Raw genomic sequence first — 19,347 nt, 5'->3', positions numbered from 1 at the left:
TTCTGTAGGCTCTGTAGCCTATTGGTCCGGTTGTCCCTTCTTAAGGTGCTGTCTCTCAGCAGCTTGATGGGAGGAGTTCCCTTCTCCAACCTGTTGTTCCTCTGGCAGCTGCCCCACCCCTCTGCTTCCCAGATCTTTTATCATCCCAGCTGCTTTGAGGTTACTGAACAGCATTGGCCAGCAGTATGCTCATTAACTCCTTGACTGCTGGGCCAGCATGGTGTATATAGACCCCATGACACTTGCCCTTGATAGGGCTTCAGAATGTCCGTGGCCATTCCTGGGTTTGGTTCCTTCTTGGTTGGAGTGAAAAAAATAGGCAGTGGTGTCTCCCAAACTCCTCCTACAAGTGGCACCAAAATGAGTTGTTACTTATAGTAAATTGTGCAGATCTGAGACCCTCCTTGTCCTTTTTTCCATGAGGAATAAATAGTTACCCATTGATGATGATTCACTATAATCTTTGCTATATGAATTGACCCCTCACTGATGAATGGGGCAGTTCATACCACTCTGAATTATTGCTGTGGGCTCTCTTCAGACTTGCATAGACATCTCTGCATCAGTTAGCCTCAGAAAAGTGAACCGTGTTACTTCACAACCATAACAGTGAGAGTCTTTATTTTGTATGAAAGTTGAGATTCTGGAGAACACGACAGTTGATTCAGAGAAGGGGCAGTATGGTGTATGGGTGCATACCAGCTGGCCATGCCTCATAGATACTAAGGTCAGAAGGGACCATTCTGATCATCTAGTCCAACCTCCTGCACAACGCAGGCCACAGAATCTCACCCACCCACTCCTACGAAAAACCTCACCTATGTCTGAGCTATTGAAGTCCTCAAAGCGTGGTTTAAAGACTTCAAGGAGCAGAGAATCCTCCCTCAGGTGACCCGTGCCCCATGCTACAGAGGAAGGCAAAAAACCTCCAGGGCCTCTTCCAATCTGCCCTGGAGGAAAATTCCTTCCTGACCCCAAATATGGGAATCAGCTAAACCCTGAGCATATGGGCAAGATTCACCAGCCAGATACTATAGAAAATTCTTTCCTGGGTAACTCAGATCCCATTCATCTAATATCCCATCTCTGCAGATTAGGCCTATTTACTCTGAATATTTAAAGATCAATTAATTACCAAAATCACATTATCCCATCATACCATCTCCTCCATAAACTTATCGAGTAGAATCTTAAAGCCAGATAGATCTTTTGCCCCCACTACTTCCCTTGGAAGGCTATTCCAAAACTTCACTCCTCTGATGGTTAGAAACCTTCGTCTAATTTCAAGTCTAAACTTCCTGGTGGCCAGTTTATACCCATTTGTTCTTGTGTCCACATTGGTGCTGAGCTTAAATAATTCCTCTCCCTCTCCTGCATTTATCCCTCTGATATATTTATAGAGAGCAATCATATCTCCCCTCAACCTTCTTTTAGTTAGGCTAAACAAGCCAAGCTCCTTAAGTCTCCTTTTATAAGACAAGTTTTCCATTCCTCGGATCATCCTAGTAGCCCTTCTCTGTACCTGCTCCAGTTTGAATTCATCCTTTTTAAACATGGGAGACCAGAACTGCACACGGTATTCTAGGTGAGGTCTCACTAGTGCCTTGTATAACGGTACTAAAACCTCCTTATCCCTACTGGAAATACCTCTCCTGATGCATCCCAAAACCGCATTAGCTTTTTTCACAGCCATATCACATTGGCAGCTCATAGTCATCCTATGATCAACCAATACTCCAAGGTCCTTCTCTTCTTCCATTACTTCTAATTGACGCGTCCCCAGCTTATAACTAAAATTCTTGTTATTAATCCCTAAATGCATAACCTTACACTTCTCACAATTAAATTTCATCCTATTACTATTACTCCAGTTTACAAGGTCATCCAGATCCTTCTGTATAATATCCCAATCCTTCTCCGAATTGGCAATACCTCCCAGCTTTGTATCATCTGCAAACTTTATTAGCACACTCCCACTTTTTGTGCCGAGATTAAAAGATTAAATAAAATTGGTCCCAAAACTGATCCCTGAGGAACTCCACTGGTAACCTCCCTCCAGCCTGACAGTTCGCCTTTCAGTAGGACCCATTGTAGTCTCCCCTTTAACCAATTCCTTATCCACCTTTTGATGTTCATATTGATCCCCATCTTTTCCAATTTAACTAATAATTCCCCATGTGGCACGGTATCAAACGCCTTACTGAAATCTAGGTAAATTAGATCCACTGCGTTTCCTTTGTCTAAAAAATCTGTTACTTTCTCAAAGAAGGAGATCAGGTTGGTTTGGCACGATCTACCTTTTGTAAAACCATGTTGTATTTTGTCCCATTTACCATTGACTTCAATGTCCTTAACTAATTGCTCCTTCAAAATTTTTTCCAGGACCTTGCATACTACAGATGTCAAACTAACTGGCCTTTAGTTACCCGGATCACTTTTTTCCCCTTCTTGAAAATAGGAACTATATTAGCAATTCTCCAATCATTCAGTACAACTGAGTTTACAGATTCATTAAAAATTCTTGCGAATGGGCTTGCAATTTCAGGTGCCAATTCCTTTAATATTCTTGGATGAAGATTATCTGGGCCCCCTGATTTAGTCCCATTAAGATGTTTGAGTTTCGCTTTTACCTCGGATATTGTAATATCTACCTCCATATCCTCATTCCCATTTGTCATGCTACCATTATTCCTAAGATCTTCTTTAGCCTTATTAAAGACTGTGGCAAAGTATTTGTTTAGATATTGGGCCATGCCTAGATTATCTTTAACCTCCACTACATCCTCAGTGTTTAGTGGCCCCACTTCTTCTTTCTTAGTTTTCTTCTTATTTATATGGCTATAGAAACTTTTACTATTGGTTTTAATTCCCTTTGAAAGCTCCAACTCTACTTGACTTTTAGCCTGTCTCACTTTATCCCTACATGTTCTGACCTCAATAAGGTAGCTTTCCTTGCTGATCCCTCCCCTCTTCCACTCCCTGTATGCTTTCTGCTTCTTCTTAATCACCTCTCTAAGATGCTTGCTCATCCAGCTTGGTCTACAACTCCTGCCTATGAATTTTTTCCCCTTTCTTCGGATACAGGCTTCCGATAGCTTCTGCAGCTTTGATTTAAAGTAATCCCAGGCCTCCTCTACCTTTAGATCCATAAGTTCTTCAGTCCAATCCACTTCCCTAACTAATTTCCTTAATTTTTGAAAGTCAGCCCTTTTGAAATCAAAAACCCTAGTTGCAGATATATTTTTGTTAATCCTTCCATTCAGTTTGAACTGAATTAGCTAATGGTCACTTAAACCAAGATTATCCCCTACAATCATTTCTTCTATGAGGTCCTCACTACTCACCAAAACCAAATCTAAAATGGCATCCCCTCTAGTCGGTTCAGCAACTACTTGATGAAGGAATCCATCAGCTATCGCATCTAGGAAAATCTGAGCCCTATTATTATTACTAGCACTGGTCCTCCAGTCTATATCTGGGAAGTTAAAGTCTCCCATGATCACGCAGTTTCCATTAGTATTTACTTTATTAAAAACATTAAAAAGGGCTCTATCCATATCCAAATTAGATCCCGGCGGTCTATAGCACATACCAAGCACTATCGTAGGAGAGGCTCTACTAGTTATCTTCCCCAATGTAATTTTTGCCCAGACGGACTCTGTCTTATCCATTGCATCGCTTCTTATTTCTTTACATTCTACCTCATCATTGATATACAATGCTACTCTACCACCTTTACCTTTATTTCTGTCTTTCCTAAACAGCACATACCCTTCAATACCTGTAGTCCAGTCATGACTACTATTCCACCATGTTTCTGTTATCCCTATAATATCTGGTTTCACTTCCTGCACCAGTAGCTCTAGTTCCTCCATTTTGTTACCTAGGCTCCTCGCATTAGTGTACAAAGATCTTAATTTTTGCTGTTTGGCCTCGCTCACATTTTGTACCCTATTAGGCACAGGCATTCTACAGCCAGTGTAACCTATTAGACTGGTATCCACACTGCCCTTCCTCCTTATATACATTCTCCTACCCACAGCTGTATCCTTTCTTACTTCGTCTTCTTCCCTCTCAGTGCTAAAATCTGGTGTGGAGTTTACCTGGACATCTCCCAACCATCTCCCCCAAATTCCTAGTTTGAAGCTCTCTATCAGTTGTGCCAGCCTCCATCCTAGAAGTCTATTTCCTTCCCTACTCAGATCAAGTCCATCCCGAGAGAACTGCCCTCTGTCCATGAATGCCTCCCAGTGGCCATACATCCCAAAGCCCTCCTTATAGCACCACTGTCTAAGCCATCTGTTGACAGTCATAATCTTGTCACACCTTTGTTGCCCTTCTCTAGGAACAGGCAGGATCCCACTAAAGATCACCTGAGCCTCAATTTCCTTAAGCGTCTTCCCCAGCCTAGCATAGTCTCCCTTAATACTTTCCAGCGAGAATCTAGCCGTATCATTTGTTCCCACATGAAGGATAATTAGGGGATTCTTTCCCGCTCCCTTTAGGATCCTTTTTAACCTCAGGTCTACATCCCATATCTTAGCACCTGGAAGACAGCACACCCTTCTATTCTCTGGATCAGCTCTAGTTACAGGCCTGTCTATTCTTCTCAATAAAGAGTCCCCTATCACATAGACCTGCCTTTTCCTGGTGATGGTGCTATTCTCCAGTCTCTCCCCTGTTCCCTCTGGCTGCAAGTTCTTTCCATTCCTATTTTCCTTTATAATCCTCTTCAACCCATCCTGTATCCTCCTGGGGCTCATATTTGGTGTACTCTCCCTTGACTCTTCCCCTTTTCCTATAGGACTAGCCTCTCTTCTCTTCTTTCTTGCCCTTCCACCTTCAGCGACTACCTGCTGAGCCCCTTCTTCATTTTCCAACTTTGCAAACCTGTTCCTAAGCGCTATTTCTCCTTCACTAGCCCGTCTTTTCCTCCGCCTGGTTCTTTTAGTCACATGCTTCCACTGACCACTTTCCTCACCCAGTCTCCCCTCAAAATTCCCCAGCCCTGCTTCCGTCTGTAAGTCTGAGCTCTTCCCTTCAGATACCTCATGTCTTTGCTCCATCATCTGCTCAAACCCCTTCCTAAACTCAACCAGACTTTCCACGTGCATCTCCAAACCTCGGATCTTTTCCTTCATCAGCTCTATCAGACGGCATTTCATGCAGAAGAAACTCTTACCAGGTCCCCCCTCTGGGATCATGTACATACCACAGCTTCCACATCCAGTCATCCTCATTGTGTCTTCCACTACAGGAGTCACTCCCACTGCTGCCTCCGTATCCGTCATAGCCTTCCAACCTAAATCCGGTTAATCTGGGAAACACAAGCCACAGCAAAAACAAACCCCAAACAAGTACCACAATACAAACTCCTCCAACAGAACTCCCACTCAAACGCCCCTGTTTGCTAGCTCCTGTGCCACTGCAGCTGTCTGTGCCGCTGCCTGACTGGCTGGCTACCTTTATAGGACCGCTAGTCAGAGAAGCCCCGCCCATAATCAGGGCTCAGCTTCTCTCCCAGCACAAAGCCCCTACAAGCCTCTACACACACACAAATACTACAAATATAAAACCAAGTACAAATACCTTCTCCTCCAACAGAACTCCCACTCAAACTCCCCTGTTTACAGCTCTGTTTGCTAGCTCCTGTGCCGCTGCAGCTGTCTGGCTCCCTCTTACCAAGACTAGAATGTGGCACTGCAACTGTGGCTGAGGCTGCTACTCCGTGCAAAGTAACAGCTGTAGCCCCTTCAAGAGACCTGAGTAGCATTAGTTTGGGCCATTGGGTCTGTATGTATTCATAAAGGCCCTGTCCTGGTGCACTCACAGTGGTTGTCTCCTCACCTGCCTATGCAAGTGAACCCTTGTGCAGTGCATAGGACATACAAGAGACAACCATGCCGTCACTGTAACTGTGATCCCTATGCACACATGCAGAATCATTGTGAGACCATTGGAGCCAGGATTTCACCCGTTAGATATGAGTGATGCCTTACACTGGCCTTCCTCCCTCTCCCTGGCTGATTTTTACTAATTTTTTGTTGAAATACAAATCTGCATATATACAATAAGGCCCCAATCCAGTAGTGAACACCACATGGGCAGGCCCCTGTGTCTGTGCAGGTTTCCAGTGAAGTCAAAGGGGTTCTGCATAGGTGCAGGGGTTTGTACTCATGGAGCTCATTACAAGATTGAGGTTTAAGACAGCAACCTCATCCTTGCCAGAATAATCAGAGCACAGATATAACTTTTGTCTGTTTTTTCCTTAGCTTTAATTATAGCAGACTAAACTGACGCTTTAAAAAGTTTTAAAATCTTGCTCAGAGTAAATAAGGGTCCAAAAACCACAAACTGCCTTGAGCTGATTAAGAAGATGTCTGAACTTAGCCCCCCAGTTCCTCTTAGTTCAGCTTACCAGTGCTTCTGATTTTATACTTTTAAATGTTTTAACACTGATGAAGGCAGTAGGATTTTTATACTCAATTCTTTTGTTTTTACACGAGTAGTTCATGACTGGTGATAAATATCCAAGATCCTTAGTAATTAAAACTGTGTTCATTTTACCATATGGGAAGATTAAACCAAACAATGTGCCCATTTTGGTAAGATGTTATTTCTGCATTTAGTAGTTTTCACAGAGATTAAGATTACAATAATCAGTGTTTACTGTAAACCTCTTTGCATTTTCTGGTTTCGTGTTCATGCAGTTCCGTCAATGAAAGCTTTTTATTTAGGAGGAAAGATTAAAGTTTGAAATGTTTTTCAAAACAAGACATGCACCTGTGCTTATTTACATAATCAAACAAAAAAATGTAGTGGAACATTAGTAACATGAATTGACAAATGCAAAGAAATGCCATATATGCTCCTGTACCAACTTGTCAGTTAGCTACTTCCTTACCCCTTTAATTCTGGCTTCCATTACCATTTTCAGTATTTCTTGAACATATTTTTGTGTGTGAATAAATTTTCTTTATAGGAAATTTTAATGAAATCTTTGAAGCAAAAGACTGCAACAGCAACAACTTTGGTGCTGCTGATGCACAAGGGCGATAAATCCTGTCTCATCTATCTGATCTTAGAGTGAGAAGTCTAGTAGCATTCTACCCACTCTATTCTTCAAGGCTTGCCCATTTGTAGTCCAAATTCACTGCTGGAATAAGCAGATACAACTGTATCAAGCTTTGAAAATGAGGGTTTAGATTGGGACTTTAACTGTACTATATAAAGTTATTGCCAAAAAGTACTTCTAATATCAACTCTTGCTATAACCAACCCTTTTGCTACCTCTCTCACCTCTTTTCCTGAGCACCTGTTTCCTCTCAGTTAAAGGTGAACATCTGGAACCAATGATGCTTTATCCCCCAGCCTCATACAATGCATCCAACAAGAAGTGAAGGTGGGATTCCAATTGTTTTGTTCCTCCAGGACATGTTAGGGATATGTCTTAGTCGAAGGAGGAATAGAGGCACCTCAAGCTGTTTCTTGTAGCTAAAGCAAAACCTCACCTTAAACAAGGGCTTGCTGCAATATTTCCAGGAATAATTCCTTCCCAAACTCCCCAATGCAAAATGAGAGTATGAACCCTTCGATGTCCTTTAGGATGATGCAGCCTACTCCTCCTTGCCCCTTAAATCGCTCACTCCATGAATGAGGGACGGGGCCATACCTCTGCTTCTTTTTCACTTCCTTTGGAGGTATGGAGGCCCCAGCCTAGCACAGAGATACTCCTTGCATATACTTAAGTGCTTAGGTGGATAAAATAGTCCTTGCAGTCTCCACAGAGCACTGGAACTGTGGCTGTTCCTTGCACAAGCCAGGCATGGGGAAGGAGAGGAAGGCTTCTTGCTCCTATTCTTTCCTACTATAACTAATATAAAGGCCCAAGACGGTCTGGCTCTTTTTATATTCCAAGTTATGTATGCTGACCTCGGTGACTATGAGTTCCTCTACACTTTGAGCTGGAGGTGTTGCTTTGGGTGTTCTTAAGCCTCTGACTGCCGGATGCTGGGTCTGGATGACTGAGGATGGATCACTCAATAATTACCCTGTTCTGTTTATTCCCTTTGAAGCATCTGGCATTGGCCACTGTAGGAAGACTGGATACTGGGCTAGATGGGCCATTGGTCTGACCCTGAGTGGCCATTCCAATGTTCTTATTTGCTACATTTTACTCCTGTTCACCCTGCCAAGCCAGTACATGTACAGGAGAGTGAGTTGGTATATCAATGTAATAGTTACTAAGGGCTAAAATCCAGCAACAAGAGAGGGTGAGTGCCTGTGAGGAGGCACTCATTGCCATGGTGGATATAGCCCTAAATTCTAATCGCAAAATCTTTATTACTACTGATGTCACAGCTAAGAGAACACAGCTTGCATTTCAGATCCCAGGTTGAATTTGCAGGATTGGCAATAGGGACTAAAAGTATTTTACTTGGAGAATAAGAAAATTTGATATGGAAGTTATCAACAGCTGACAAACATGGGGTCTCATTATTCCATTTTTAGATACCCTTTTCAGAATATAATTGCACTTTAAGCCTTATCCTGTGAGGAAACATTCCTATATTTGGAAGGCCTGATTTTTTTTTTTTAGTGAAACTGATATGCGAACCCAGTGAAAAGACTTGTCACTTTCTGCTAACCAATGTCAGCAACTAATCTCATCATGTTAATGTAGAAGGACAGTCAAGTGATTTGCCTTAAATTTGTTGTGATTGTAGTATATTTATGAAAAGCAAAAGTAAACAACTGCTTATAACAAATGTTCAGATTTGCTCGTTGTTTACATGGATAGTTTTAAGAACAAGGCTAATGTAAGTAGATACAGATTAAATTCTTACATTTACAGCATGAAAACCATACTCTTTATAACTAATTTTTTTAAAAGATCAATATTTTAAATAAATATTTCATTCCAAATGCCTGTACTATATTCAGTAAATATATATTTTTGGCATATTCCAACTTCAAATACAAATGAATAGAATAGGATATTTTCATATGAGCATATTATTATTTTATGCACTTCTATAACACTTGAACAAAAAAATAATCCACATAAGACAATGGTTAACCAAGAGTAAACAATTTTAAATTATGTTCAGGATCTGTTCTCTAGCTAATTTGGATGTAAATGTCTTTAACTTTTGAGCAAGCTGTTTTAATTAAAACAAAGATTAAAATAAAAAGTCCAATATTGCTTTTTTTCAGGGAAAGAAACATAATGTTTATGCTTGTAAACTTGAGCTCTCTACAAATGATACACTTTGTCTGAAAATGATGTTTATTTTATTGTTTAGCTGAGGCCCTTGAATTAATATATAATCTGAAAACTCTTGAGGCCAAATTCTGGTGTTAGTTACTCACACAGGGCTTCATTTGAGTTCCAACAAAAGCCCTATGCATGCATGTGAGGGCAGAACTTGGATCTTAATTTGCTTTGCTGAGCAAAACAAGATATGTCTGTGTGAATCATTATCCCCTTTGGTTCCCGATTGGTTGGGGCAGGTTGTAGAAGCTGGGATCTGAACAAGGCAGCAGAGCAGGAACAGGATAGGAAGGCAGGAATCAGGAACAAGGCAAGGCTCAGGAGTCAGGCAAGAATCATAGAATCATAGAATCATAGAATATCAGGGTTGGAAGGGACCCCAGAAGGTCATCTAGTCCAACCCCCTGCTCAAAGCAGGACCAAGTCCCAGTTAAATCATCCTAGCCAGGGCTTTGTCAAGCCTGACCTTAAAAACCTCTAAGGAAGGAGATTCTACCACCTCCCTAGGTAACGCATTCCAGTGTTTCACCACCCTCTTAGTGAAAAAGTTTTTCCTAATATCCAATCTAAACCTCCCCCATTGCAACTTGAGACCATTACTCCTCGTTCTGTCATCTGCTACCATTGAGAACAGTCTAGAGCCATCCTTTTTGAAACCCCCTTTCAGGTAGTTGAAAGCAGCTATCAAATCCCCCCTCATTCTTCTCTTCTGCAGACTAAACAATCCCAGCTCCCTCAGCCTCTCCTCATAAGTCATGTGCTCTAGACCCCTAATCATTTTGTTTGCCCTTCGCTGTACTCTTTCCAATTTATCCACATCCTTCTTGTAGTGTGGGGCCCAAAACTGGACACAGTACTCCAGATGAGGCCTCACCAGTGTCGAATAGAGGGGAACGATCACGTCCCTCGATCTGCTCGCTATGCCCCTACTTATACATCCCAAAATGCCATTGGCCTTCTTGGCAACAAGGGCACACTGCTGACTCATATCCAGCTTCTCGTCCACTGTCACCCCTAGGTCCTTTTCCGCAGAACTGCTGCCGAGCCATTCGGTCCCTAGTCTGTAGCGGTGCATTGGATTCTTCCATCCTAAGTGCAGGACCCTGCACTTATCCTTATTGAACCTCATTAGATTTCTTTTGGCCCAATCCTCCAATTTGTCTAGGTCCTTCTGTATCCTATCCCTCCCCTCCAGCGTATCTACCACTCCTCCCAGTTTAGTATCATCCGCAAATTTGCTGAGAGTGCAATCCACACCATCCTCCAGATCATTTATGAAGATATTGAACAAAACGGGCCCCAGGACCGACCCCTGGGGCACTCCACTTGACACCGGCTGCCAACTAGACATGGAGCCATTGATCACTACCCGTTGAGCCCGACAATCTAGCCAGCTTTCTACCCACCTTATAGTGCATTCATCCGGCCCATACTTCCTTAACTTGCTGACAAGAATGCTGTGGGAGACCGTGTCAAAAGCTTTGCTAAAGTCAAGAAACAATACATCCACTGCTTTCCCTTCATCCACAGAACCAGTAATCTCATCATAAAAGGCGATTAGATTAGTCAGGCATGACCTTCCCTTGGTGAATCCATGCTGACTGTTCCTGATCACTTTCCTCTCCTCTAAGTGCTTCAGGATTGATTCTTTGAGGACCTGCTCCATGATTTTTCCAGGGACTGAGGTGAGGCTGACTGGCCTGTAGTTCCCAGGATCCTCCTTCTTCCCTTTTTTAAAGATGGGCACTACATTAGCCTTTTTCCAGTCATCCGGGACTTCCCCCGTTCGCCACGAGTTTTCAAAGATAATGGCCAAGGGCTCTGCAATCACAGCCGCCAATTCCTTCAGCACTCTCGGATGCAATTCGTCCGGCCCCATGGACTTGTGCACGTCCAGCTTTTCTAAATAGTCCCTAACCACCTCTATCTCTACAGAGGGCTGGCCATCTCTTCCCCATTTGTGATGCCCAGCACAGCAGTCTGGGAGCTGACCTTGTTAGTGAAAACAGAGGCAAAAAAAGCATTGAGTACATTAGCTTTTTCCACATCCTCTGTCACTAGCTTGCCTCCCTCATTCAGTAAGGGGCCCACACTTAAGGTGGGGTCAAATGTAGCAGCCAACCAGGAATTTACCTAATTGCTCAGAATACTTCCTGTGCATCATTCTAGCCTAAATAGCAAGTATGAACCAATAGGAGAGGCCAGACATCTCTTTCAATTGCGAGCTTCCTGGGTGGTTTCAGTGTGAGATAGGGTTCTCTCTCCCTGGTAGTACCAGAAAGCTTCTGGGTGTTGGCTACAGTCTGAGGACTACCCGGGGACGTGTGGACCCAGGTTTCAGACTTGTGGTCCCCCACATTTGCTCAGAAAAAGAACACAAAATGCAGCCATGTCATCTTAGAAAGCATGTCAGATTAGTTTCCGCTAACTGTCTTGACCACATGTGGTTGTTTCAAGCAATCAAAGAACCAGATCCCATGACAAGAGGCTTTTCTGACCAAATGCATCAGTTGACCCAGCTTGATATTTGAAGAGTAACATAAATTACATTTTTGAAGTCAACTTAATTTGATTACAGCTTTTTTGAAGTCAACTTGACACCACTAAGAACAAAAGAGGAATGGAATTTCATTGAAAATTTTTGAAATTTCATAGTCTTGCTCCAGTGTCATGGCTCTGGTGCTTTGCTATGCTTCAGCAGGATACTGTGCCCCTATGTGGTGTCGTTTGCCTCACACTAAACAGGTCAATGTCTAGTTGAACTTGAGCATGCGCATCTTCACAGGCATCCTGCACCCCACTCCTATTCCATGGCCACCAGTTCTGAGCAACATAGCCCCTCCACACATTAATTGCAGAGAGTCAACAGCCAGACTGATGGAAAAGCTATGTGCCAGTCCAGGTCTCTCACTGTACACAGACATTTTCAGTTGCCACAGTGCATGAATTACATTGAAGTTTCCATTGTAATCTCAACCACCAGATTGGAATCTGTCAGCGGGACCCTATGGCATGATGAGTGGTCATCTAAAGACATTTAGAATGGTTTTCTTGTCGCTGATCCAACTGTTTGACCACTGGGATTTGACCTGCCACATCACCTTTGGACTCTGCTAAACAGGTTCTGAACTGGCCAAGGAATAGAACATGCAGTCTGCACAATGACTCGTTTTGTCATGGTAGTCTCAATCAGACAGTGGTGCATGTTGTTGAATACTGTCAACAAACCAGATTTCATAGTGGCCTAAGGGCCCTTCGTTCTGCTGATGAAGCTGCTGTTGGTTGACTCGGCAAGCAATGCAAACACGAGAAGGAGAAGAAGAAGAATTATTTCATGACAATCTAACAAACTCAAAACGAGGGAAGTTGTGGTGAAAAATAATTTCATTGCAAATATTTTGCTCGGCTTTCCCTGTTGAGCTGTTTTCCATGATTTAGTTTCTGACCAGTTCAGATGCACACCAGGAGGCATATTGTCAAGTGGCAGAAGTGGCATCACAGAGTTGCCTTATTTTTTTTTTCATCTATTTAAGGACTGAAGTGAAGAAGAACAAACAAGATCCAGAAGATGAGGGCTCTGAGGAGGTCATGACAAATCAAGGAAGGAATTTGCTACCACATGACTAGCTGAACTCAGAGGAATACCCTACATCTACATTGTTGGAATGAAGTCACCGAAAGCAATTTGTTAAACAAGGAGATTAGGTGTAAAATCTGTGTTAATACTAGGATACCTAACCTGTTGATGCATCTTACTAGGCGAGAAGGGGAGGCAGAAAATCTAGCTTGTTATGTGATGGCTGCTGGGCCATCTCCAGATGGATGTTTTCTCCTACTCATGACTTCAGTGGCAGTTGCACACATACAACATAGCACACACTAGATTCCTCATATCTGTTTATCCTAACTCCAAAGGAATTACGAGCTCTGTGAAGGGGTGAAATCTTCTATATTCTTTCTTAGTTCATCCCCTAAACATTGTTAAATGAACAAAATGAAATTTAGATCACAAAGTGAATGTCGGCGAAGAGACCTGTGGCACCTTATAGACTAACAGACGTGTTGGAGCATAACGTTTCATGGGTGAATACCCACTTCGTCGACTGCATGTCAGCTTTCTCCTCTTTGCTTTCTGAATGCTCTGATTACTAATTGGTACAAGGGAGGGTAATTGTTGTCTTCCCCGCCCTTTACTTATTAGAACTACATTTTGTTCAGAACTTTTTTTAATGGTTTGTAGCTAACAAGTTGTTACCTTAATAAGCAAGAGTTCCCAATAGTCACAGGAGGATTGGTTTAGCTTAATCAAAGTAAAGTTTTATAAACTATTTAGAAATCATTTTCCAGCTTCTAAATACAGAAATGAAAACTGATTTTGCATGTTTATTCTTCCTGTACATAAAGACTATTCTCATAGAATTTGTTAATTCAGCTATGATTCTGTTGCTTTAAATCTTTCTTCTATATTCCTGGGCTGATTTTGTGCACAACTTAAAGTTTAATGTTGCTAGATGATTTACTGCAGCTTTACAGATGGCATTTCAACCAGTCTGTGGACGGAGTCCTGTCCCCACATACGATACACTATTGTGCTAGCATAAACATGGATATTGATACAAAGTCGGTGAAAATGGACTCTAAAAGTAACTCCATGCTTCTACTCTCAAATTCAGTGGCAGCAAATTTCTTCTTAGATTTCAAATGCTGACTGTGCAGTATTTGCATAGTGCTGCACTTTAGTTCCTTATTTTGTTAATCATGTACATCAGTATGAGTAAACAGTCATTAGAGTTAAATTTATTTATATGTCAGTCTCAGACCTCACCCACATTCATTTGGCTATTTTTAATTTCTGATTTCTCTCAGTAAGATGCTTTGCAGAATTCACAAAATTGCTCGATGCTATTAATATCTTAACCTTTGTCTATAAAAGTTTAGAAGGTCTATTATAAATTAGGGGTAAGTGCTTGTGATATGCACAGCACAATTTGGCTGAAGTGGTCACCATTTTACTGATAGTCCTTCTTTGGATAGCTTTAGAAGAAGTGCCTGGCACCAGCATGCTATTAGGCTGTAATTAGTGTAACTAACAACTAATATGAAAGAGCAGAATAGAGGTCACCATAAGACTTCAAAGGTCTTAACAGGTTAAGGTTGGAGGGCAATCTATCCCTTTGCTTAATCTGTTGCCATATCTGGTGAGATTTGTTAAAATCTTCAGCAACCTCTAACCTGGAGGTGTTGCTCCTTCATAATTTACTGGTCACATGCCATATTCTTTATTCCCTTTTGTTTAGATGAGCATGAGTCTTGGTGAAAGGCAGCTTCATTTTAGAGTTCATGTACAAATGTGCACAGATTATCAGCTTTCTAATGCAGATAAAAGATTATGGTTTAAACCGCTTTAATGTTCTTGTCCTGCCAGCTTTGGACTACAGTGAAATAGTCGTTTTGCTATGCTGTGAAATATAATTTGTAGACAACATTTAATGTGTAATGTTGGAGTAATTTTAAAATGTAACTATTTAAAATAAATCAGTTATTGTATAATTGATTCTAACAGATAATGAATATTATGCGTTATACAAGATGTTTCTCTAAACCTAATTGCCCAAGGATAATTTTGTTTGTGATTTCAGTGAACACTAATGCTCTTTGAGGATAAATATACAACATAAGAATAATCTTATCATGTTTTCATGTGTGGTTCTTAACCCCTCTCTTCCAAGCCTCTGACAATGGTTTCTCCTTGATTACACCTGGCTCTAACTGAAAGCTAGTCCAGATGGGAGGCTAAGTACCTCATCCTTTCTTGTTTTGCTCATTATCATTTTGCCTTCTAAGCAATTGAGGTGCTGTTCTCCAGATGGAAGGTTTTAGAGAACCCCTCTAAGGCCGCAGATAGAGGGTTCCCATGGCTTTCACCTTCCACTTTTCCCTCTCCAGGTCCCAACACCACACTTTCACGATGAGCCTGAGCACAGGCCTGAGGACCAAGATATCTGAGGCCACTTAGGCAAAGTGGTGCACAGCAAGGTACTTGACTGGCCCAAAACCAAGTTTAGTTTTAATTACCTTTTAAACTGATTAGGGCAACTTAAAGGACAGTAAGACTGAGTAAGAGGAAGAGAAGGAGCAGGCTGATGTCAGATATAAAGTTCACCAGAAAAAAAAAATCTTACAAGGATTTCACAAGCAATGACACTAAGGATAGTATTTAGAAAATCTTTTTCTTTCAAGACTATCTTGTGATTAACTATGAGACTACTACATCAAAGCTACACTGACTTCAAAGCTTAGAACCACTTACAGTTTGCAGCTATTACTAAAACATACCACTTCACCCTGCCAGCAACTCATCTTCACTAAGTTACAGCATCTACCTGGCCTCTGTTTTGTATGGAGGAAAAAAAGTTTGTAAATTAAATATCGCTCTTCACACTGAACTAATGTCAAAGTAAGAAACAAAAGCATTAAATGGAGGTATTAGGAGGGTCAAACTCTAAATAATCAGCGTGTGTTAAGTTTCAGAGTAGCAGCTGTGTTAGTCTGTATTCGCAAAAAGAAAAGGAGTACTTGTGGCACCTTAGAATTTATTTGAGCATAAGCTTTTGTGAGCTACAGCTCACTTCATCGGATGCATTTGTGTGTGTTAAGTAAATTTTGCCACAGCATTCTAGCTCAATTCACAGTCCACAAATAAAAATGAGCAAGCTATTTAGACAGTTATTTAGACAACAGAGCCAGAGGCTACCTATCCAGCACAAAATCCTGTAAAGCAGCTCTTGGCTAATGGACAGAGTTAATACTGTGGTAACTTGGCACAAGTAGAGTGCTCCTTGAGCTCAATGATGTTGTCATGTACATGCAGCTCAAACGCCATGTTCTGTAGTGATTAACCACACTAGCTGATTTTTTAGAGATATGCAATGTTGCACATTCATGTACTATATACAAGAGCAGTGTGGTGCTGATGGGCATTAATCCTCATTTATTGCTGTACTTTTTTCTTCTTTATAAACTGGAGAAATTGAAGAAGAGAAGTTTGGATATTTCATATTTTTGAAATCCCTGCAACAAGTCATGTGCAATAGTAGGTCTATACCACATACTCTGTATTGAAATAAGAAGGTTACAATGTACTGAGAATGTAATTTATTGCAGCATTAATACTATTCAACACTTAAAATTGTTACATTGTTATTTTCTGATTGGGAGTTTTATGCCTAGGGTTTTTTAAATGGTACATTAATTTCTGAATAAAATTTGTCTTGTGAACGACATATTAATAGAAAGTTAGGAACAAGTGTGATTCTTTGAGTGTGCTTTATATAACAGTTTATATGTTCAGTACAGATCAGTGACATGCTCTCTAGAGCTAAGTGCCATTAATCCATTTACAGCTGCTCATTGGAATGAAGAGAAATTACCAGTGAAAGAACTGATCATATGTTAAGGAGAATTTCTTTGCTTCCATGTATTCTGCTTTTATATTTTGAAAATATGTTTGGTGCCTTTGCAAATGTTTAAAGTGACTTTTTTTACTTAAAAAGAGAGAATTTGGCAACAGTCGGGAGTGCTGAATCTTTTGGCTTGTGTCCAACTTGCTGGTTGTTTTGCCACACTTAGTTCCACATCACTGAATTTAGAAGGCAGAAGTGGCACAGCTCTTCACTGACCTATTGGTCATGACCACTCCTACCTCATTCTGAGTGTTTTCATCCTAATCTATTTGCACAAATAATGTAGTTCTACAGCAATAAATGAAGATTTAAAATACAGAAGCGTAGAGGCAGATCACATATTGTTTCAGAAGGATGTTTTCTAGTAGATGTAAATACATGAATTATAATGTAACTGAGTCAGTTGAAAAAGATATTGTCTTTAAAGAGTTGACATATGAAAAGAGAAAACAGGAATTTACTGTTAAATTTGAAATATGTATGGCAATTGTATGTTCTGTCTAAAGAACGTGTCTTTGCTTTAGAGATGTAAAGGGAGGGGGGAGCTTCCTGACTGGCTGATTATGCAATCAAAATGTCAGAATATTTGAAATAAATTGTTGTTATAGAGACAGGTAAGACTTCATCTCTGAATTTGTATATTTCATTCCATTGTAGATTTTTTTTCTTAACGAATACATTTCTCTGCAATAAATTGTTCAGAGAATGAACAGCAGAGTCATTTGAGGTTCATTGAAAATATAGCAGGACATCATGTTTCCTGTCCTTTTGTTAAACTTGGCATATTGATTTTTTGCACAGCTTGCAGCACAGAAATGTGATCTACAGCTATGGCAAGGCAAGCTAACCACATGTGAATTTGTTAAGTACTGCTGGATTAGCAGGAATTGTCAGACTGTGCAAACACAGCAACTTGATTTCCTCTGTAACTCTTTATTTATGACTTAATCAATTAAAATAATAAGTTTTGATTTTATTAATCATAAATAAATGAATAATCATAAATCATCTACAGAAGTCATTTTTTCCCCACACTCACTAGTTCCCATGAAGTTAGCACTCTCTCAGTAACTCAACTGCAGTGCTAAACATGCAGAACTTGTACTGAAGTTGAGGAGAAAATATGTAAAAATAAAGACTTGACAAATGTTGTTTGCTAGTATTTTTTTAGATTTTCCCATGAAATTAATAAAGACAAGGTATGTTTTTTAAACAACTTTCAGGTTCTTATTTAAATTTGTCATTACTTTTCTCTATGTATTCCTTTCCTGTTTAATCTTTTGTTCCCTTTATGTTCAAAGATAGTAAGATTATGGAAGCTACTGATGCTGCAGACTGCATTTAAGTTTAGTTATGGTATAGTTTTGTGGAAAGAGCTTCTCTGATATGAGGCTGGTTTGCTCTTCTCTCTACATTATTAAACCTTCTTAAACACATCCATTATACAAATAAATTTGTTTGTCTCTAAGGTGCCACAAGTACTCCTTTTCTTTTTGCGAATACAGACTAACACGGCTGCTACTCTGAAACCATCCATTATACCATTCACCTTCCTTGACTTCAAAGAACACAGCAATTGTGTATAGAGGATGAACCATAACTCTGCTGAGTGATTTCAGAGTAGCAGCCGTGTTAGTCTGTATTCGCAAAAAGAAAAGGAGTACTTGTGGCCCCTTAGAGACTAACAAATTTATTAGAGCATAAGCTTTCGTGAGCTACAGCTCACTTCATCGGATGCATCCGATGAAGTGAGCTGTAGCTCACGAAAGCTTATGCTCTAATAAATTTGTTAGTCTCTAAGGTGCCACAAGTACTCCTTTTCTTTCTGCTGAGTGAGTTACCTGCGGTTTCTTAGAAATGTTAATGTATTATCTGTCGTGTTTATAAAGTTCTGTTTGCTATTGGATGTTGAGAAACCATTCTGAAGTTTTAGAATCAAACTGATCAAATGTCCAAGGCAAAGAAAGTGATTAAGGACATATTAGAGTTTAGCATCATTGTCATCTGTCCTTTGAAATTGTTTCTTTAAAATAAATCTCTAAAAAATGTTAATGTAAAAGGTTACTAAGTGGGAAAACAAAATTGCTATGATTTTTAAGAGATCTCTGTTTGCATTCTGACTGAATCACTTATGAAAATCATCTTGACTAACACTGGCCTTATCGTTCAGAGTTTATTAGAAACTAATCTTTTCAAAATATTTGGAATAAGCTAAAACCTGACTTGCTCATCTTATGAAAAAGGTCAAAACAGAGAAGAAAGTGCCACTGGTTTGTGTTAGGTGACACTGTGCCCTGCTTGTCTAATTTGATTACACAAAGCCACTGAAGCCCCAGGCAAAGCTGATTTTAGCTATAATCAGCTTCTTAACCTTTTGAGAACTAACGTAAACACTACCTACCAGTGGTTAATTATGTTGCTGAGTTACATACAACAATGTGAAAGGTAAAAGTGTACAAGTACAGTAACACATGTTGTGAGAAAACGTAACAAGATTATTTAAAGGGATTACAATAGCCTACTTTCTATCTGTGCTTATTGAATTTTTTCTAAAAATAAATAATTAAATAAATAAAGATGGGTTATAAGGGCGAAGGTTCAATTTTAAGC

General features: G+C 40.4%; 1 protein-coding gene across 15 annotated transcripts in view; it reads left to right on the top strand.

The window, feature by feature from the left end:
• FAM172A (family with sequence similarity 172 member A) overlaps positions 1-19,347 on the top strand; it is a 372,757-nt gene that overhangs the window by 263,364 nt on the left and 90,046 nt on the right. Inside the window, exon 12 of one of the 15 annotated variants that reach the window (XM_043514571.1) lies at positions 17,539-17,745. The exons of 11 other annotated variants lie outside the window; for them this stretch is intronic. In XM_043514571.1, coding sequence (XP_043370506.1) covers positions 17,539-17,558 — 20 coding nt within the window. In that variant the 3' untranslated portion in view covers positions 17,559-17,745. Of the gene's footprint in view, positions 1-12,807; positions 15,186-15,220; positions 15,757-17,538; positions 17,746-19,347 lie in introns of those variants that run through there. 3 more of the 15 variants (XM_043514573.1, XM_043514569.1, XM_043514575.1) reach the window with 3 other exon arrangements.

The sequence above is a fragment of the Dermochelys coriacea genome, chromosome 5 (genome assembly GCF_009764565.3).
Source record: "Dermochelys coriacea isolate rDerCor1 chromosome 5, rDerCor1.pri.v4, whole genome shotgun sequence".
NCBI lineage: Eukaryota > Metazoa > Chordata > Testudines > Dermochelyidae > Dermochelys > Dermochelys coriacea.
Note: the sequence above shows the minus strand (reverse complement) of the source record. Positions and strands in the feature narration are given on the sequence as shown.